We start from the raw sequence: 16,962 nt of genomic DNA, 5'->3' as shown, positions 1-16,962 counted from the left end.
TATGGGGAGAGGCCATGCAAGTATCAATAGTTAAATTCAGCTTCCTTGTGCCAAATGCAAATCTTATCAATGTCAGCTGAAGGGATAGGGGGCCAAAGTTGCCACTTTGCCTAGGGTCCCATTCTGCCTTAATTCAACTCTGGGTTGAATCTTAAAAGGGTAGATCCCCCTGCTGTGCTAGGTGGTCCCTACCACCGACCTCTACATCTTCACTGTGTCCTGCACAGGGACACAAGAAATCGACACTCCTGTCATTTTCTAAAGAGACGTGTGTCAGTGATCCTTCCTTCATCAGAGCGGTGTTAAACAACAAGGGGAGGTATTCACTCTCTTCTTTACAGATATTTTTTATTTCTTTGTGGCTTAGTCACTTTAACAACGAATGCCCACATGATGCAAAGAGAAACCTGTTTTCTGCAGACAAATCAAGGACCGCAGTTAAGTTGACATACACAGTTTTTCAGTTTAATACACAATCCTCAAACAAAACATAACAATTTTTTGAAAATGTTTTAAGCACAGATCCCAAACTTCACTGTGTTAGACTTTGCAGAGAGAGCGATACTTTGTTTCCTGCTCGCTGTTGTCCATGATCGTTTCAGAAGGTGGAGGCGGCAGAGGCGGAACTCCTTCCATGTCCTCATCAGTGTCTGATACCACCTGCAATTCTAAAATAACAGGCAACAGTTACAAGTTGCTGCCACTGAATAATCCAACTGTCAATCTTTGCTGCGCTGGGCTCCGGCGTTTTATCTGATTAGTAAAATCCCTTGTTGTGTCGGCTTTAAGTGGACATGCTCTCTCTGCATGCCTTAGTACAGGCTAAAAGGATTAACAATTTCTACACTGGGCAGAAATAAAAACGGAATAAATGATGGTCTCCTAACTGAAGGTAATCTGTAATAACACTGCTATGATTGTCACTGGGGTCTTGTTAGCACTGGAGTATTTGCATGTTAAACAGTCAAGAGTTCTCAATGACTGCATGTGAGGGCTCACTTCCATACAGACAACTAAGCGGGTGCTGGCTTTCATTCTCCTAACGGCAACAACAAATTTAAACAAAGATGAATTGTGATTGGTTGTCCCTGTGAAACCTCTCACCATCTCAAGAAGTTTCATGCGATGCAGGACACAGATTTTCATGCTTTTTCAGTACTGGAAAAGTGCTAATAAAATTAGATGAAAATCTTCTGATTGTGCTATATTTAGCTGGATCGGACAATGAGCTAATGGCCATGGGGCCCCAAGCAGCCAAGATAAGCTTACATACGCTGGTCATGTCTTTGGCCAGTCTAAAGCTGGCCATACACCAATAACATTCAGTTAAAAAAAAATTGTTTTTGGAACGTTAATGTTTGGTTAGTGGGTTCTAATGGTTAGTGGGAGCTAATTGACATTCATTTCCGACCATAGTGACAAGGAAAATTGAATGAGTGGGATGGAAATAGTTTCTTGTTTCTGATCAAATGAAATTCTAATAGTGAATGTGATTTTCATTCAGAAACATTTTACATATTGTAATGCGCATGTGCTAGGCACAAAAGAAACCTGTTTAATAAGTCTGGAATTCCAATCAAGTAGTCAGTCTGGGTGGAATTTGTAAGGGTTTTTAAACAAAATTAGTTGGTAAGATCAAATGCTCTGGTGATTTCGAACAAACATAAAAAAGAAATTCTAACAGTGTATGACCAACTCAGCACTCCAGTATTTACATTTTTCCTGCATTGTAGTGCTCCAGGAGAACAATATCCTTTTCACACATATGCATATGCAGTAATGCTCATTTTTTGGCATGCAATACTGCATAAGGCTTATATGTGTTTTCGCCCTATGTGGGCGTCAAAACACATAAACTTGCATTAAACATACATTATTATGCAATTAGCTTTCATTGCAAAGAGATGCTTAAATTAGATCTAAATTCAGTCAGTAAAATTTCATAAATGCTTTAACCAGTTGAAGTCCGCGGTGTTAAACCCCCTTCCCATCCAGGCCATTTTTCAGTATTCAGCGCTGCGGTACTTTGACTGACATTTATTCCGTCATGCAATGCTGTACTGAAATGAATTTTATACCATTTTTTAGGGACAGATTGAGATTTCTTTTGGTGGTATTTATTCACCACTGCGGGTTATATTTTTTACTATATTAAAGAAAAATTACCGAAATTAAAAAAAAAAACTATATTTCCCGTATATTAAATGATAAAACATTTATTATTACCCAATTGTTTTGTAAAATATAAAAGACGGGGTCAGGTCGGGTACAAAGACACCAAACATGTCAAGCCTTAAAATTGCGTGCGCGTGTGAAACCTCAAAAACTCCCCTATATAATAGCACAGGTACACTGACAGGTCCTCTTTATGGAGACATTAGGGGTCTCTAGGACCCCTAATGTCACCTGGGGACCCCAAAAGAAGCTGATGAAGCAGAGATCTGCTTCATCAGCTTCTTTTCTCTGGCTATAGCAGCCAGATGACTGACAGGTGAATGCGGAAGTGATGTAATACACATCACTTCTGCATTCACAGCACGGGGGGAGATCAGTAAGGAGCTGATCTCCCTCCCTCTTCCTCCTGACGCCCTCCCGAGCCGGTCCCGGGCCGCAGATGGGGCAGCGGAGGGGGGTGGCGGTAGCAGTCGAGGGGGGGCACGCAGCCAGCAGATATACACGATCGGCAGGCTCTGGTTAATACAGGGTCTTCTAAATTGGAACTACAGTATACTATTCAATACTCACCTCCTCTCCAGTGATGTAACATGTGCAAGCTTTCTCACTGGCACAGATGCGTGCTTGGTCTTATTCCGGGTTCTGCATCTTTGCCCATTTTGATTGGCTGACCTAGGATGATGTAACTTCTGCACATGCTCACAGGAGTTAATTTATACAGGCACCAAGGTATGCCGAGGATGTACACTGAGCTGCATAACTTACCTACACAGACCAATATAATTCAGAGCTTCTGGTGATTCTGCCACAAAATCAGTTTAGCAGAAATCACTCTGCTCATCCCTAATTATAAAACTGTCATTTTAAACATTTATAATGAAAACAATTCGGAGTCTACTGGAATTTTCTTTAATTATATTGCCTCATGCCTTGACTGTTTATACTGTTGTGGTGTTATCAGATATATTTAAGAAATTAATTTGCCAGGCAATATAGAAATCTTGTGACACATTTGTTCTTTCCTATGAAGAGAGGCAACAATACAGTACAAAGCAAATGAGTGCTACCAACTGATAGTAAGAATATTGGTAATGGAGGAGGAAAAGGGAAGGGGGTGAGACTAGAAGAGAGAAGGGTTGCTGGCTAGGGATGCACTAATACTGGTTTTTCAGTATCGAGTATGAGCACTGATATTTCTTTTCGGTACACACGGATACCAAGTAGAGATAACGGCATCCCGAGGTACTGTGGGCCCGGCTTATCAGGAAGCCGGGCTGTAGGCTTCCCGATAGCCTGGGAAGCCGGTGTTCTATCCAAAGAACACTGGCTTTACACTCCCTCGCGACACTGCGAGGCTGCCTGACCAATCAGGTCATGACCCGCCACCCAGCTTCTTGATTGGTCGGAAAGCCAGGCTGCCTCACAGTGTCGCTAGGCAGCATGAAGCTGGCTTCCTAGCTAATCAAGAAGACGGGAGGTGGATAATGACGTGTCGCCGGCTACCTGATTGGTCAGGAAGTCAGGCTGCCTAGCGACGAGTGAAGCCGACTCCTTACCCAATCAGGAATCTGTGGGGCGGGTCATGAGGTGCCGCCTGGCTTCCTGATTGGCCCTGAAGCTGGCTCCACGCTCCCTCATAGCACTTCCTCTGACTGGAAGTTCCGGTATCGGAGCATTTGGGTGAGCATGAGCACTTGCCCAAATACTCGGCACTGGCACCTATAGCGGTACCGGTGCATCTCTTGTGCTGGCAATGGCAGTTTGCAGAGCATAATATGTTAAGTCCACCTGATTCCAAATAGCTGTTTCCCAACTTCCTTTAATATCAAATATCCAAGAAAGGGAATCTAAACACCCAAAATAACCATAAAATTTATCTAAACCCAACAACAAAAATGTAATATATTCCTGCGTACCAATCCTTAGATGTGGTGGCTGCATCAGTTTTCATTTTTGATGTTTTGTCTTTATTTTCACTAGGTGATCCTGGTAGTAACACACTTCCTGTCCTAGGGTGACAACATCCACTCACTGTGCTGTATCTATGGAAGAGCAGCATTGTCACCCCTAAAACAGGAAGTTTGTTAAGACTACGCCTGGCCTCATCTCCATAACATAGAGACGGTGTTCTATAGTTTACAGAGGTGAACTGGGCAGAGCTGATAACACCATTTGAGATTTGCACAGGAACCTAATAGCTCAATGGATTTCCGTCAAGCAGATTTTACAAAATGCTTTTACATAGTTACATAGTATTTGAGGTTGAATAAAGGCATATGTCCATCAAGTCCACCCTATTTGTTTATGTGTGTATGGTCCTATTGGTGTGTAGTATGTATAGGTCCCTGTGTGTTCTCATTCTTAAGAGTACTTGTACCCCTGTATACGGTCCCTGAGGAAATCGTCCAGTCGCCTCTTGAATGATTCCACACTCTCAGCCGAAATCACAGCATGTGGCAGCGAGTTCCAGACCTTGACCGATCTAAGAAGAAACCCCTTCGCCCCTTGCACTGAAATTTTTTCTCTGCCAATTTTAAGTGGTGGCCTCTCGTCCTTGCTATTGCTGGTAAACATTTTATACATGAAAATCATGTCCCCCCCTTAATCTCCTTACTTCCAAGGAGAACATGTTTAATTTTAGTAGCCTGTTCTCATAACTCAGGTCCTCCATATGAGTTTGGTTGCCCTCCTCTGGACTCTTTCCAGTTCAAGGACATCCCCTCTGTTCACTGGTGCCCAAAACTGGACCGCATACTTCAGATGAGGCCGAACCAGTGATCTATAAAGTGGCACAATTACGGACTTCTCCCTGCAAACATTCCCCTCTTAATACAGGAAATTACTCTACTTGCTTTGTTTACCGCAGCCTGAGACTGCGAGCTATTATTCAGCCTGTGGTCTACAATGACCCCCAAATCTGTTTCCCTTTCGGACTTTCCGAGGGGAGCTCCCATTAATGTGTAATCCGTTTTCTTGTTTTTAACCCCAAAGTGCACAACTCTACATTTATCTACATTAAACCTCATCTGCCATGTGGTTGCCCACTCCCCTATTTTATCCAGATCCCCCTGTAATGTTATAGCGTCAGATTCAGTGCCTATTCCCCTCCTGATTTTGGTATCATCAGCAAACACTGAAACGTGGCTGTTTACCCCCTCTCCAATAACGTTAATTAATAGATTCAACAGCATGGGGCCCAGCACAGACCCCTGCGGAACGCCGCTCATGACCCTAGCCCAATCCGAGAAGGTGCCATTTATCGATACTCTTTGTACCCGTTCCTGTAGCCAGTTTTCTATCCATGTACACAATAATTTGTCTATGCCCTTAGACCTCAGCTTGTATAGTAAACGTTTATGTGGTACTGTGTCAAATGCTTTAGTAAAGTCCAAGTATACCACATCCACCGGCCTCCCTCCATCCAGATCTCTACTTACCTCTTCGTAAAAAGTTAGCAGGCTTTAAAAAGTATATTTAACAGAAAAAAAGGGAGCTAATAGGAAAAGTTAATTGTTAGGGTTTATATACACTTTCACTCACTATTTAATAAGTCAGATGACAAGCTTCTAATTGGAAGAGTCTCTCAGTACACCAATAGCAACCCACTTCATGGTCGGCAGACAGAGCAATCCATTAAGGAATGAGTCACCAAGATATGACATTCACTTGTGTAGTTATATCTTAGTTTGAGATATTGAGCTGTGTAAATAAGTTTTATACAATGGAATACTAAGTTGTTTCTGACAAAAACATATGAAAAGGAGACTAAGGCTATACACTGGTAGTTTTTTCTACCTTTTTGCAAGCTAAAAAAAATGATTAAACGAAACCTGTGCTTATGGAAGAAGAAAAACCGGACTAGCTAGAAGCTGCTAAACTCAGGCGGTGAGCCTTATAGGTTAATCGGTGCACAGTACAGAGTTAAAAGCCTCTCAGTGTTACACCCAAAAATGTGGTGTTAAATTCAAAAATGCAAAGAAGTATCAAACATAATATTCACAATAAAATACCCGCCAGCAGAACTTCCTGGTAGTTTGCAGAGCTGAAGTTGAGTTAAAGAATGCAGTGCTGGGCTGTCCAAGCAAAGGGACTAGACTTGTGACTGTGTCATCAGTGAAGTGTAATCACAGGGCTAATCAAAAAACGAAAAAACCTCCCCTCAAAAAGGACTTGGGATGCTCTTTCAGCAGTCTGAATTTACTCTGGGATCTCCACTGCATATTTTGGCCTTGTTCGGGAGATAATCACAAGATTACGGCGGACTTCGAGGAGGATAGGACGGTGAGCTCCGGCTTCCACCTCGGCGAGGTACACTGCCTAACAGCATCTTACGTTTGACGAGTGCATACCCTAGAGGGGATTCCGTTCCGTTTATTACATCACAGGAGTATTGTCTTCTTGGAAACACTTTTGACTTCACTATTTGGTTTTGTTTTTGAAAAAAACAGAGTTTGTTGCTCTTTTTTTTGGTTTCGTTTTTTCTCATTTGGATTCCTTTTTCACATTAGATTTAAAGGACTTTTCCTCACATTTGGAACTGCCTTGTTGTCACATTGGAACAACATTTTGTGTTGCATATTTTTTTCACTTCATGTTTCAATAATTTATTTTATATGTATATATATTTTTGACTTAAAATTATGTTGGTTTATACACATTCACTTGCACACCTGTTTTTTCCTCTGAGAGAGGTCTAAACAGACATTGCATTTGATTGATTCAGATATATAGTTTGCATTGTGGATGTTTTTGCATGTATATATTTGTCACATGGTGTGCATTTTTTCACAATTATTCACTCACACAGAGATCCGTTTTCTGGATATTTTATTGTGAATATTATGTTTGATACGTTATTGCATTTTTGAACTTAACACCACATTTTTGGGTGTAACACTGAGAGGCTTTTAGCGCTGTACTGTGCACCGATTAAGCTAAAAAAAAATGCTTACGTGGATTTAGAATACTCAAACTGTAGCTGCAGCTTAATGCAGTCTGTTCGATCAAGGATGTTAAGACCCGGTCATTTGACCAAAGTCAATTTAAAAATTGTCATTTGTCAGGCGGAAGTGTGGCAACTGGGCTACACACTGGTCAAATTTTGGCTGACTCAGCAGAACTAGGCCAAAAATTCGACCAGCGTATGGCCAGCTTAAAGCTCGACTTGGAGGCTCGAAGGGAGTACACAGAATATTATTATGCAATAGTTAGCTGTGTAAAAATTGTTTTCGAAAATGTATTGTTTTTTCCTGAACATAATAAGATATTTCCTTGTATATTTGGTGATGACATTATCACTGTGCTGCAAAAAGCATCTGCAAAGAGCAGAGCTGTGGGAGGGGCCCAGCAGGTTCACCCACTACTGGCTGCCTGCAGAAAACTAGAGGAGGGCGTGGATACAAGGCCAGTCATCCTGCACAAGAAGAGAGAGCAGCAGTGACTGGTCTGTATTACAGGAAGCCCCTGCACAGAGGCAAAGTGCATACATTGTTTTATGCTGGATTACTGCACAGATCTGGAAGAGATACATATAAGGCATCAACATTCAAGTGAACATGCTCAAGCTTATTTTATTTACACAACAGCCAGAGTCTCGTTAAGACAAGAAATGGCTGGATCCACAACAGGAATGGCCCACTTGTTAGGAAACTCCTCCTTAATGGGGTATTGCTGAGGAAAACGCTTGGGAGGATTCAATAACTTATGAAGATTGGGCCAGTTACCATACACAACAGGTTTCAGTAGTGAGTGTTCTGGGACAGTTTAAGCATGCTGGGGGCTTTTAAAGGAGCCCAGACTGGTAACTTAAAAAAATTCAGACACAGGCTGCTTCAGTTCTAGACATGTATGCACTATGTCAATAAGGACCGGCTCCTCAGGCACAAACTCATCCAAAAAGGAAAGGTTACGTCCTTGTCATCCTCATCTTCTGTGCTTACATAAGGAGGAGTACTAGCAAGTTTCAAAACATCTACGCTATACAGTTTTGCGTTCTCTCATTAGAAAAATGTGGAATAAACAATGAAGCATTTTCTAATTTAAAGCCAAATTGTAGCTTTATTTTTTTATTGTGCTATAAGGTCAGGCTGCATAAAAAGTAAAGTATTTGTTGGTATAGCTTTTTTTTTTTTGTAATAGTGCTTCAACACTATGCCAAATTCTTCTTCCCTGACAGCTAGCTGGAGATCTGGACCGTTGAGGTCTGTGTATCAGTAGCGGTCTATGTCCAATGATCCAACATGCTCCTTGCACAGATACAACTACTGAGCTTCTATCAACAATGCTCACAATCCCTGCTCTCTAAAATGTTGAAGCTGAAATGCACACTGATTGATGAACAGATAAGAATAGGAATTACAGTAAAAGATGAAAATTGTGTGTACACCTGACCACCATACCTATATAAGCATATTGGACATTCCATTTCAAAATCACGGCCCTTAATAAGGAGGTTCCTCTCACCTTTGTGGCTATTACAGCCACTAGGCTTTCCACAAGATTTTGGAGTGTGTTTGGGGGAATTTGTGCATTTGTGAGGCAAGGCACTGAAGCTGGAAAAGAGGATCTGGCTCACAATCAGATTTCCAATGCATCAAAAAGGTGTTCAATAGGGTTGAGGTCAAATCTCTCTGCAACCTACTTGAGATCTTCTACACCAAACTATCTTCTACATCAAACCATATCTTTATGGAGCTGGCTTTTTACACAAAGACACAGCTGGAACTAAAAAGGGTCTTCCCAAAGCACTTGCCACAAGGTTGGAAGTGCCCAAATAGTCTAAAATGGCTTTTTATGCTATAAATACCTGAACTCAATCATTTAGAAAGTTGTTCACGTACGTTTAGTTATTCAAGTAGGTGTGATGGTTAGGTGTCTACAAACTTTTAGCCATATAGAGTACCTTACCAAACCACAATCTCTGAGTCTTCTTGACTACTGGATGTGTAGATGTATCCCTATGACCCAACTAAGACAACCAGGTAAGAGTTAAGGTAGAACCAACATATGCTATCACCACATGGCATTGTAAAGGTCAGAAAAGGTAGAAACTACCTCCAGTACCTCTTCTATTACAGGGAACTGCCCTTTTGATCAATTAAACATTCAATAATTTGCATGGGAATTTAAGACGAACATTTAGAAATTCCCTGTCATATATCTGAATGCCTAAACAAGCAGAAGTTATTTTGGCTATCCTAAAAAAAATGACCTTTATTTTACCAAATCATCCTTCTTTAGGTTCTTATCTATATGGGTCATTGGGGTATTTTAAGTCAGGTCAAGGCTTGAGAACTGGCCACTACTTCACACAAACACTAAAGTACTGGAGCAACTGGTTCAAATGGTCACTAAGCAGGCGTAAAAACCTTTGATGAATTCCCTCTGAGCATGCTTTATTGACTTAGCTCTGAGGGACAATAAGCAAGTGTCTAGACATGTCTCTTGCTGTGACCAAAAAGGATTGTCCAATGGAAAGGGAAGTGAAAAAAATCACACACATATAAAACCCTAAGACACCAAAACAAGAATAAAGAGTATTATTTCAGTATGTGAGTACTACGCATGCCATTATTTTTTTCTAGTCTATTTTTCAAGGCAAACTTCAGAGAGATGCATGCAATAAGAGCAGTGCTAATCCAAAGAGGTAAAAAATCCCGGCCATGTGTAAGAAGTAGATTCCCATAGACCTCCTAGGGGCTCTCTCTTGAGCCCGGATATGCTCATAATGCAACCCCATAGAAGTCTATGGGGAGCTACTGTGTAGGTGCAGTCAGGATATTGAAAATGTGTAATGTAAACCAACACCAGGAGGTCTCAGCCATCGGATCAAGGTAGGTATGCTTTTGTGAAGGAATAGAATGGCCTATGATTTGCTTTAAAGTTCACTTATCCTTTAACGAAATGTTGTCATCAAGGTATATACTAATCCTTTATATAGAAAAAGGACAAAACAACTGATATTCTTCAAATCATCACTAAGCAAAGACAGCACAATAATAAAGAATAAACATGTGCTCTATAATAACGTGAACTTCAGAAGTGACAGACCTGCTTTAAGTAAGTCAGTATGTTTCCTAAAGTACATTAGATAAACTGAATAATGTTAAAGTAAATGTAAACCGAAGTCAGTAAAATCTCATATGGCTTTAAGGCGTTAATGTAATTTCAAAAGTTATTTTCAATATCTTTAAGGCTGGCTTCATCCCTACATGTTGTGATAAATCACACATTTACCGCAATCCATGGTAACAAATGGTGCTGTGTGTCGTACATTACGATACCGTTCCTTTAGAACACATAAGTACAATAGGTGCTAATGGACCATATTGCAGTGCCCTACAACACACATGCTGTGCATTGTTGTACTCTGCATTAAATAAAAAGGGTGCAGTTCGGGTTTCCCTTCCATTGCTGTGTACTGACAGCCCATTATTTACAAAAGCACTTCCTTTAGGGACACAAAACACAGCACATTAACTTGCTCGCTGTAACACACCGCAATGGAACAACCTGTGAGCATTAATCTGCATCCTTAATTAAAATAATTTATGGTGATCCTGTCATGAAGTCATTGTTTAGGGTGACAACGCTCTATCCCTGTCGCCACCAAATTAGACTTGTGTGTTGGCACCCTGTCGCACAGGTTTCCGATGGAGACAAGTCTCTGTTTCAACACACGTTACGCATCCTTGGCCAATTGTTGTCCCCGCCAGAAAACTCACTTTGAGAAACACCAAGCAGCCATTGCTTATGTGCATGCATGTAGACAAGAAGTGCCTGCAGAGAGGCAGCAGGAGATCAGCAGCACTTAGAAGCAAGGATGGAAAGGATAAAAAAAATGAAATTAGTACTTTCTTTAAAAAAAAAAAGCAAAAAAAACCCAAGTGTTTATAGCACACTGAGTATTGGCAAACTAAATGTCATTCATCTAAGGTTCACTTTTTTTTAAATATGAGTTATACAAACAGTGTTTGGGAACCTCCAGCTGCACCCAATTATGAAAAGAACAAATAAAATTATGTTTTTTTGTAAAATTTGATAGATTAATTGCAAAATACAACTAATTTGAAGGTTGCATTTATAGCTTCTAAAAATGTATAAAAATTAACCTAACAATGCTCGGGAAGGCTAATGACATTTCACAGGTAATGCAATTTGGGATGAAACACTCCCCATGTTTTCTGTGCTAACAATGTGAATGTTTTTGTAAACTACTATAAATTGCAATTGAAAAGCACTAATCTTCCCTTCCCCAATGATTTTTTATGCGGATGAAATGAATGCAGATACTCCCCTTTGGGAGGGGCGACATGACACTTAGCTGGCCTCTTCTAAACAGGTCAGGGACCGTAGGAGGGAGCTCTTTGCTAAAGCGTGTAACCAAATCAAGCCAATGGTTAGCTCTTTTCAATACCACTGGAATGGCCTTACACAATGCTCATTCACATAGCAGCACACTAGCAATGAATGGATGGTCAAGCTTATATCTAACTCCCTTTTCAAAGAACAGGCCTCCCTTAGTCATTTTAGATCTAACATTCAAACAAACTTCAGCAAACCCTAAAGAATGAGAAATCAAACAATCTAAAATTTTCCGATCGTATTAAATCTCAAAAGATTACTACTTCTAGAATCTTGAGAAACTGTGCTCATTACATCGCCGCAAGTGTCTTTGTTCGAATCTCAAGACACAAAGACCCAACAAGCCTGCCCTGGAGATGACCTATTGCTTTCAAGTCGCTAAAGCACATCAGAAATTCCATTGTTGGGGTTGATTAATTGAAACTGATAAGTTACCATGAATAAAGATTGCTTTTTTCTGTTTAATGTGCTGGGGCTGATTTGGTAAATGCTTATTCATGTAGCTATGCAGTGCAGCATATGGACCAAGTGCATTCAGCATTGCAAACATATACAATTTATTATGCTTGTATGGCCACGGCCAAAGGGCCTTTTCTGCCTTTTAATGGTAAAGTGTGAATAAAAAAAAAACCCATTTAAAGAGTCACTAGTATTATTACATGGACAACAATGTAAGCTTGACTGTGTCTGCGTCCCCTATGAATAAGGGACAGGGAAAGGGGTGGACAAAACCCCTAAAGTACATGTCAACAAAGAGGCCCTTGTGGATTTTAATACAGCGGACAAAGAAATTTTAAGTCAAGGGGTTCGCTGGTTCATTGAGTGAAGATATTTAGGAAAGCTCATGTCAAGTGTCAGATTAGTCTGATTAACTCATCGTTTATATGAAAGGAAATATTTAATTTAAGAGAGGGGTGAGTGTTAGGCCACAGATATATTTAATTATACTTTAACTACACTAATGTCTTTGGTCACACTTTGGGACAGTTTATTGCAGAAGCACAGCTGGAAAGCAAGATTAGACTTTTGGACGAGAATATGGGGATTGAATATTTTCTCCGGTACTACCAAAAGAAGAGACGCAAGGGATGTCATTTTTAAATGTTAAATACAGCATGACTACTATAATATTTATTCATTAGACAATTATATAAGCAAACACAATTTGCCTGCTACAAAGCAGAACTTAAGTAAAGGTCTGGCAGCCCTACAAAATAATTGAAGCCCAACTGAACTTTCAGTTTAAATCAGCTAAATGCAATCCAGGTGCATCAAAATAAAAAGAGTGCAAAGTCTTAAGTTCTTTTTGTAAAAAGCAGCCATACCCTGAGCCTGTCCCCTGCCAGCATGCTATAGAGAAGAACTATTGCTCTCTGTGTGGAAGCAGTGGTCTCCCTGCAAAGGTATGTCCCAGCTAGAGCGATTGCAATGCTGATTGCAGAGCTATAGCTCTGACTTAGCCGGGGGATGTGTCTAAAGAAAGTGAACTTTAATACTTTGCACACCTTTTGTTTTGATGTACCTGGAATGTATTTCACTGATTTAAACTATACGTTTATTTGGGTTTTAACCTGCAATACATTATTTAAAAAAAAAACCTGCATTCAAGGGTTAAGTGCTTGTTTTGGAGGCGCAAATAAGGAAAACACATTCATCTTATCCTCAGTCCCGCTGGGCTTCTAGACCGGTCAGCGCAACCTCTTCTTCCAGGCCTACAGCAGTTTAATCGCTACTGTTCCTCTTCTCGTAGCCCTGCGCAAGCCATTCACTCCCCAACCCTTGTTCTCATAGGAAGTACATGAAAGCCAGGCTGAGCAATGTTTATAGGTTAACAGAGCATTCTGGATCATTGGGCAGTAGTCCTACTGCTCCCCCAGTGTAAACAGAGATTTTGCGGGATCGCATACAAAGAGAAAGGAAGATCATGTGGCAGCTCCATTCCAAGGTCTTATACAGACAACTTCCGGGCACACAGTAGCCACGTCACTCACCTTTTAAACTTCCCTTGACAATTTAGGCCCCGTTCACACTGAGCGGATTGGCGCACCCTCAGCGCAACCTCTTCTTCCCAGGCCTACAGCAGTCTAAGGACGGCTGACATCATCATGTCTATTGCAGGTCCATTATAAAAAGCTGGCGTTCTTCTTTAATAGAGCTAAGCATTTATTAAATGGGGGTTTCCACACATTTACTAAGCTAAATAAAAACTCCCTTGGATAGTGAACATGCTCTGCTACTTTAGTAAATCAACAGCATAGAGTTTTAAATGCAACTTTTGTAAGTACCTAAGTATGTTTTTATATAAGCCTCTTGTAAACCTCTGTAGAGCAGCATTCAGGAGGGCTAGCACTTGGAGCCAATCAGAAGCCAGCATTGTGCTGACAGAGAAAATGCTGACAAGAAAAGAGAAGAGAAAGCTGACCTCATCAAGGTGCTGATGCTTCATGGTGCAAACACGGGCCAGGGGCGTGGAAGTTATCAAGCTGTATTGCTTCACTGCAGTAAAGAAATGTGATGTCAGCAACCTGGTTGTGCTGTCTGTCAGGGCAGTGTAAATCTGATGATGGTGTTTACTGAGCTGATTGCAAATAATATCCCTAAAAGAAGCATAGCAACAATATTTGCAGGGTCTATAAAAAGTATTCATTCCATTGGAAGTTTTTTGTTGTATTTGCATTAAACATTGAAGCACAGTGGATTATTGTTACACTAAATAAAATATACTCTTTAATGTCAAAGTGACAAAAGATCTCTGCAAAGTGTTTAAAATGAACAATTTAATTAACTTGGAAGTGAATACTTTTTATAGGCGGTTTATAATAATAATTAAAGGGTAAGACATAAATCAGGGTGTTTTGTTTTAAGCTACACACCATACCAGAGCTACCAAACTGATGTTCAAATACAACTGCCTGAGCCTGAAGTAATGAAGATGAATAGACAATGTATTTGAATAAGGGTGGCTGCAGACAATAACCAGGAATGAAAGGAGCTGAAAGATCTGCTTGATCTGGAAGGATAAAAAACCCATCTTAATCGCTACTGTTCCTCTTCTCGTAGCCCTGCGCAAGCCATTCACTCCCCAACCCTTGTTCTCATAGGAAGTACATGAAAGCCAGGCTGAGCAATGTTTATAGGTTAACAGAGCATTCTGGATCATTGGGCAGTAGTCCTACTGCTCCCCCAGTGTAAACAGAGATTTTGCGGGATCGCATACAAAGAGAAAGGAAGATCATGTGGCAGCTCCATTCCAAGGTCTTATACAGACAACTTCCGGGCACACAGTAGCCACGTCACTCACCTTTTAAACTTCCCTTGACAATTTAGGCCCCGTTCACACTGAGCGGATTGGCGCACGATTTCCACCGCAATATCGCAGATTTGTGCCGCGCAATATCGCGAGAAGTCGCCGGCCAATGACTTTCAATGAAGCTGTCTTAATGTACAGCTCCATGTCGCCCATCGCGGTCGCAAGTAGGACCATTTTTTCGGCGGATGTTGCACGATTTTTCTATTTTTTAATGCAGCGTGACGGTGAAGGTTGCGCTACCGTCGCTGGATCGTCGCACTATCCCGGGCGCACGAAACCGCTCCTAAAGACAAATCTGAAGTAGACTGGGCTACTAGGGATGGAGAAGTGTATTGCAGTCTGATCGCCCTGTGTTTAAGTAGCTATAAACAACATTGTTTGGCTGATAATAACCATGCATATAGGCTCCTTTAAAGTCTATGTCTAGCAACAGAAATGCCTTCTTCAAGACTCATATTGTACTGGGGAACCATTTATCTAGTTTAACTTGAGTCTATGTATTCAAGAGGACCTTTCTCACAGTCCTGTAATTTGGCACTGTTGACACACATCATTAAGACTCTTCTTAATGAGCAGGCAAGACACAAATGTTGAAGATAAAGCTCTGAAGTCACAGCAATCCTTTACCTGCTTGTCAACAAAAGAAAGCTCAAACACAGGTATCTGATGCACAGAAGTCACACATATTATCCCAACAGATTACATTGTTTTCCCTTTCTTAGCACATTCCCTCTGATAATATGTGAAGCTGGAAAGAGCTTAGCAGACTAGCTGCCCAAAAGGCAAGACAATCTTCCAATTTTGAAATTCTCTTTTTGATTATGATATTATTTTTAATCTGGTAGACTGTGTTTGTTATCGAAAAGATAGCGAAAAGAAGTGATTGTCCAACTTGTTGCCAAATTTCACTGTGAGTGGAGCCATTCCTTCAAACTGAAGGATCCAAATTACAATGCGTTCGGCAAGAACTGCAGTGGGTCTGTTGAGGAGTCGATTCATGTGCGTCAGTCTCAAGGAGAGTTATCTGCCTGTTTATAGACATCATAAGGTTGGCTATATAGAGTCCGATCCTGGACCAATTGCTTTAATGAATGTGGTGCCATTCACAGACCATTTCAGCACCCTACGATAATGGAAAGGTGTGCATTGGGCATACTGGTGTGTTTGTATTAATCACAGTTGGACTTATGCAAGAATCTGAATATTCAAATTCCTGTATGAGCCCAGTCAGGACTGGTTCTCTTTAAGCTCCCCCTACAGTACGAAAGGTACGTGCAACTTTTGCCAATCAACAACTGACTTTGAAATGGTAGCATCATGAAAGTGGGACTTACAATAAAAAGGTAATAGTTAAAAAGGAGAATTTAACAAAACTGGAGCAGACAAAAACTGGAGCAGATGTGCATGGCAAACAATCAGCTTCGCTTTTTAGTTTGTTCAGTTAAGATTTGAAAATTAAAGAGAGAAGCTGATTGGTTGCCATGCACATCTGCTCCAGTTTATGTCTGCTCTAGTTTTCATAAATTCCCTTCAAAGTTTTTCAGTATATCGCTCAGACTGTAGAACCAGTGTAGATTTTTCATTCAATATACACTCAGAGGAAGAAGCACAGACAAGAAGGGGCATAATACTGTATAACAACGATATCTATACCAGGTGTTTTACAGTAGCTGGAAGGACTTCATGCAGTATGGTTACCACAGTACATATTTTCATACACAACTCTATTTGCATAATCTCCAGCTCCCTGATGATGCCGCTAACAGTAAATCCGAATCATCTGTATTACAGAATGTTATTGTGGGGGCTAATTGCTCAGTGAAGCAAAGAGAATTTATAATTAATTCCTGCTCTAGCGTACGGTTGTCCCTATACAAGGATACAAGAGATACATTATTTCACTGTTATCATTATCATATTGACCAAAGCATAGTTACATATGGCACACATAATTCGGTGCTTTGCAGGATTTATGAAAGTGCCTTAAACAGTCAGGAAATATATCCGACTAGTCAATTTAGAGTAAAGGAGGAGAACAACCAGAAGTGATATTTCAGATTTTGGTAGGAGCTTGAGAAACTCAATATTTTATCGTGTCTTCCAGAGTTTGCTGC

At 40.7% G+C, this 16,962-nt stretch overlaps 1 protein-coding gene across 1 annotated transcript in view; it reads right to left on the bottom strand.

The window, feature by feature from the left end:
* Window positions 1-540: 540 nt before the first annotated feature.
* CUNH10orf67 (chromosome unknown C10orf67 homolog) overlaps window positions 541-16,962 on the bottom strand; it is a 94,373-nt gene continuing 77,951 nt past the window's right edge. The window contains exon 16 of the mRNA XM_018557951.1: window positions 541-668. Coding sequence (XP_018413453.1) covers window positions 541-668 — 128 coding nt within the window. The remainder of the gene's footprint in view (window positions 669-16,962) is intronic.

Source organism: Nanorana parkeri, unplaced genomic scaffold (genome assembly GCF_000935625.1).
Source record: "Nanorana parkeri isolate BGI_ZX_2015 unplaced genomic scaffold, ASM93562v1 scaffold313, whole genome shotgun sequence".
NCBI lineage: Eukaryota > Metazoa > Chordata > Amphibia > Anura > Dicroglossidae > Nanorana > Nanorana parkeri.
The sequence above is the reverse complement of the archived record's forward strand: the minus strand, read 5'-3'. Positions and strand labels throughout refer to the sequence as shown.